Raw genomic sequence first — 5,526 nt, 5'->3', positions numbered from 1 at the left:
CCCAAGGAAGTCAAAGCTAAGGCCAATGCCAAACACAATATTAGGCTCCCTGAGGATTCAGGACTGAATAAAACATTCTGATCCTTACGAGATCCATAGGCTGAGAGAGAAGAGAGCTATTAAAGTACTTAGTTCTCCAAAAACAGTCCAAGTGTTCTATGTGACAGATGATGGAGCAACTAACTCTCTGGGGCACGGTGGAAGGGTCATCATAAAAGTTCATAGAGAAGTGGGGCATTTGAACCGGAGCCTGATGAAGAGCAGGAAAAAATAAAGAGCATGAACAAAGGCCCTGGGGTATGAATGGGCATGGCCATGTAGGAACAAGTAATTAGCTCAGAGCATGGGGAAAGAAGCAGAGTGCGCAGGGATGAAAGTAGGCACACCTTACCAATCTGATTTAATACTTACTTCTTGGCACTGAATAATAATTCTGCCCGATACCCGTCTAATTGTTAATGCTGGCATAGGAACTACCTCCAAAAGAGTTATTACAATGCTATTGGTAAATACACACCAGAAAAACCAAAAAGGGCTTTTCTTCCCCCATGTGAAAAACTTTAGGTTTGAAAGATTGGGCAGGGCTCATTAGATCCCAGAGCATGCTGTGGAGACATTTTGTGCAACAGCCTAAATTCCATAGCAGATGATGTCACCTGCAAATGACTTATAAATGGAGCAAGGCTACAGGTGCACTGGAACGCTTTATCTGCACCAATACCCAGAGCTGCAATCATGGCCATCTCAGTGCTTCGGATGACAGTTGTCCTGGGACTGCTTGCCTTGATCCTGACTTGCCATGTTGGTAAGTGCTTCCAGTGACAGCTCGTGCGGTGGTTAGCCATGGTTGGAGGAAGTTGGTGGCACTGTCCCAGAACATAAAGGACAGGGCGGGGGAGGGACTTTGGGGCACTGGATTAGGAGACCAAAGACAGATCTGGCAAAAAGCAAATAGGATTTTTATTCAATGTGCTTCAGTTACAGCCTCTGTCCTCAGTGAATGTATGAAGTTTGAAATGATGGCTTTTTTACATATACTTGTGTGATATAGTAACACTATTATATTATAAAGAGGAGAGCTGGGGTGTTTTGAGGGTTTTTTTTATGATTATAACTAATAATGCTCAAAGGTGAAGATTATCAACACTGAAATAAGACTCCTAGGTCTGACTTCACGACTAATCAGAAATGTGATTTCATGTATTTTATTTAACTTCTCTGGGCCTCACATGTAAAATAAAATGTCAATAGTTAACTTTCTCATACATTTATCTAGAAAATTAAATGAGACAAAAATTTTAAAAGTATTTAGTCCATAATAAGCACCAGTAAATATTAGCTGTTATTATCATGTATTATTTCATTTAATTATCATAATAGTCCTTTTATGTAAGCATGCACAGTTTTACCACTGCCCTTTTTGCAGGTTAACAAACCACTTGCAAAGGAAAAGTTACTTGATCATAGACACTGGTAGTGGCACAGTTGGCACTAAAACCTAAATCCCTCAGTTCTTCCCATTATAACTAAGCATCTATTTCTTTCATGTCTGTTTCAAGCACACAGAGAACCACAAAGCAGCATGCAGAATTCTCATAAATTAATTTCTTTTCTTATCTGTAGAAGACAGTGAACTCGTGACTCCTCTCTATTCAGAATGGTCAGAAAACAAAGAGAGAGCAAATACTGCTCTTGAAACTGTTCTAAATGTAACTCAGCAGAACTCACACCCTCAGTCACCCTTTGTCCACTGGCACAACACACAGGCAGACACTCCAACAGAATTACTGTAGAGATGGTCTCAGAGAATACTGTGTCCATCCACTCCTAAAGTAATCCCCCTGGTAAAGTAAAAGGTGAGACTGATATCCTAAAAGCTAGTCCCAGTTCTGTCTCTTATTAACTCTGAAACTGGTTAAATCAGTTCACTGCTTTGAACCTCAGTTTCTTCATCTGTAAAATGGGATAACTATAAACTTCACCAGATCACATGAACAAGCTTTTGTAATCACTTGTAAATTATAAAAACTGGACATTATCATTATTATAGTATTTTTTCAGAACTTTATTATTTCATTGACTAAGAAACTCTTACTGTAAATAAGAGCTATCCTACATTTGAAAAGAGAAAATATTCAAGTATACTACATTTCTTAATTTTATTATTGTTATGTATTTTTATTTTGTTTTCCAACATTTTCAAATTTCTTAATATTTTAACAACATTTTCTAATTTGCATCATTTCCAAAAGCACTAGAGGAGAAAGCTACTACAAATCATTTTGTTATTAATAATAATAATAATAATAATATAACAATAACTTACTGTGAGCTTACCTTGGGGCTGGTACTGTAAATGGTATATATAGAACATAATATTTGTACACACACACATATATACATACATATATGATATATATGAAAGACATATGAAATATTTTTTAATCTTTATAATGACAACGAGGAAACTGAGAGTGTGGTTAAATATTGTGTGTAAGGTTACATGGATAATTTTTGAACACATGAATCAAACACAAGTATGCAGGATTCTAAAACATATGATCCACCAGACCCTAATACCACTCAGTATGTATGTGGTCCAAGGACTGGGGCCAACAATCTGATCTTCACACACTCCAACTCAGAGCTCCCTGCATATTGAAAAGCTACCACTTAGTGTCATATTAAAATTTTAAAAAAAATCTGGTTATGCCAGTAGGCAGATAGGAACACAGAAAAAAAAAAGAATTCACTTTTCATGTAAGGAACCTCTGTTTTGCACCTGGTAAATGTCTTCAGGGGATAACTGCTTGAAGGCTGTATTATATCATATAAGTTACAAGGTCTGCAGAGTTAAACATAAATTAGGTTAAAACCTGACTCAGCCACTTTCTAGATGTGTGATTTTAGGTGAGTCATCTAATTTCTCTAAGCATCTTGTTTTCTCTCTTGTAAACTATATTATCATCTTCGGCCTGAATAAGGATTAAGGCATGCTATGAAAGCACTATCCCAGCCCCTGCACAACAGGCACAGCATCCCAAATACACAGTCTCTTTCCTCCCCTTCCCATGATAAAAACAAAGCTATTCTGGTCACTTTGGTTGCCCTGTACCTTATGTGAGAGTCATGTCCATAAATGTCCACTTTTACCCAACTCTTAGCCTATGCTATGTATATAATAGTAGGCTCAAAATATCCTTGTTGAACAACAACAACAGAAAAACACCCAACAACTGACTGACTGAATGAATGAATGAATACTTGGTGATTAGTATATTGATTTTGGTTACATGTCCCAGATTGGTGCTCCTCTCCAATCTTTTGTTATGGCATGGTAAGCAATAAATGTTTGTAGAACTGAAAGCCACATCTTTTTACTTAGAGTTTCTATTTTAGGATACAATATAGATGAAGGCTTCTGACATAATTTGACAACCTCCACTCAAAAAGCTAATTACAACCCCTTCATTCAGAGTTCTCAGGTACAGTGTCTAGTAGTTGGGACCTTTAGAGTCAAAATTTGCGGCGGGGTTGCAGATAAAATACAGGACAGCCAGTTAAGTTTGAGTATTGGATAAACAATGAATAACTGTTTTATTTAAGTATGTCCTAAATATTGCATGGGTCATTCTTATGCTGAAAACTATTGTTTATCTGAAATTCAACTTTAACTGGGCCTCCTGTGTTTTGATTTACCAGATCTGCCAGCACAACTCCTGAGGCTATAATAAAACAAAAAGATAAAGATCCTACTCCATTCTGGCACTAAGGTCCAGTGAGGAGGCCGTATGTGCTGCAAATTGCCCCTCTTTCATTCCATCTAATCTCCTAATCATTTAGACCACTAAGTAAAGCCCACCCCCCATTCCCAAGGAAACTTACATGTCACCAACCTCCAACTTCACTCTTTAGATCCTTGGCCTCATTCTAAAGGGCACTTGATTAAGAGGTTCCCAGTTATAGTTTCATCTTCTCTTGCTATTTGTGAGTCTTCTGCAAGTCATCCAATCTTTTGTTTCTTAGTCTAATGAGCAAAAATATACATACCCCATAAGATTAAGGGTAAAGTTACACAGCTTTTGTAAAACCATTATTTTCAGAACTATCAGATAGATAATGTACAAGTGATAGAATTTCTCCTTGTCATCATTATTATACCGCCTTCAATCTTATAACACACTTGTAGTTAGATCACAACTTTTCTGTCAAAGACCATGCAGCTCATCACTGAGTGCTTAAGGATCCAGATTTGAATACCAGACAGACAGGAGATTGCATTCTGTCTCTGCCACTTACTAACACTGTGGCTGTGAACCAGCTTCTAAACCTGTCTCAGATTCCATTTCTTTACCTTCATTCGGCATAATGATTTTGCCTACCTCATAGGTTGTATGTGGATTTCCTATCATAGGTATGTGGTCAACAATTGCTAGTCATTAATATTTCATCTTCATTATTATCATTACCAGGGCCCCAGGATTACACGGAGAGGGAGGGAGGGAGGGAGAGAGAGAGAGGGGGCGGGGGCATGTAATTGAAGTGAAACCAGGAATTCCGTATTTCAATCAGATAGTAGCTTTACTGGGGCCACGTTACTTAACCTCCATGAACATCAGTCTTGTCTTCCAGGAAGGGAACCAAAGGATCAATGCCTCTTGGTCTGCTTGATTGTTTTTAGGAATAAGTGATATAAAGCATGTGAAGGCTTTCACTGGGTAGGAAGTGTTAAGTAAATGCAACTATAAGATACTCCTAAGTTACTGAGTGGGAGTACAATGGGCGCTAGGTGCTTCCTACAAATAAGAGAGACATTCTGTTCTTGTTGCTGAGAATCACCTCTGAGATTCTGTTTTGTTTTTCAGATGACAAATCAGATGACAAGTCAGAGGACAAGCCAGAGGAGAAGCCAGAGGAGAAGTCAGAGGACAAGCCAGAGGAGAAGTCAGAGGACAAGTCAGAGGACAAGTCAGAGGACAAGCCAAAGCACAAGCCAGATGCCTCAGACAAAGAACAAGAGGATGTGAGGACATTCCTAACCCTTTTGGGCACAGAAATCATTGAGGATGGAGTGGCATTCATCCTCAGCTCCATAGAGAGGAACCCGTAAGCACTGAGACAAGTCCTGCTTTTGTCCGGTCTGCTGTTGGCAAATGACCACATTGCATTAAAATGAATGAGAATCAAAATTTGGTGCATGCCAATGTATGATTTTAATTAAAAAGTGTTGCCCTACCTTACATCCCATTTGTACCTGAATGAAATTTCCCTGAGCTCTTTGGGGTGAGCACATTCCTATCAACTGGTTCCATAAAATATTGTTTTAAATCTCAGGACCAAGTAAGGAAGATCACCAGACCAGGAGACAGAAAACCAGGTTCTGGTCTTGAACAAGTGCTTTTTCAGTGGGTGACCTCTGTGTTTCAGTTTGCTTATCTCTCCAGTTAAGGGAATACAGGACCACCCCAGCGTAGACACTGTAATTCTTTGGTAAAGGTAGTGGGTAATGGTGTGCTCAGCGGTTAC

General features: G+C 38.7%; 1 protein-coding gene across 1 annotated transcript; it reads left to right on the top strand.

Annotated features, from left to right (window-relative positions):
- The first annotated feature begins 685 nt into the window (after positions 1-685).
- On the top strand, positions 686-5,240 carry LOC102758727 (chromosome unknown open reading frame, human C5orf46). The gene is made up of 2 exons (XM_015572609.1): positions 686-805; positions 4,866-5,240. Exons 1-2 carry the CDS (start codon positions 736-738, stop codon positions 5,108-5,110), a joined length of 315 nt encoding a protein of 104 aa, XP_015428095.1. The 5' UTR covers positions 686-735; the 3' UTR covers positions 5,111-5,240.
- The last annotated feature ends 286 nt before the right edge of the window (positions 5,241-5,526 follow it).

Source organism: Myotis davidii, unplaced genomic scaffold, assembly GCF_000327345.1.
Source record: "Myotis davidii unplaced genomic scaffold, ASM32734v1 scaffold89, whole genome shotgun sequence".
Lineage (NCBI taxonomy): Eukaryota > Metazoa > Chordata > Mammalia > Chiroptera > Vespertilionidae > Myotis > Myotis davidii.
Note: the sequence above shows the minus strand (reverse complement) of the source record. Positions and strands in the feature narration are given on the sequence as shown.

What these genes read in the sequence shown, in the direction of transcription:
- LOC102758727 (XM_015572609.1), top strand. Translation starts at nt 736, where the DNA reads ATGGCCATCTCAGTGCTTCGGATGACAGTTGTCCTGGGACTGCTTGCC. An exon ending in GATCCTGACTTGCCATGTTG is followed by an intron (nt 806 to 4,865) that starts GTAAGTGCTTCC and finishes TTTGTTTTTCAG; the next exon opens with ATGACAAATCAGATGACAAG.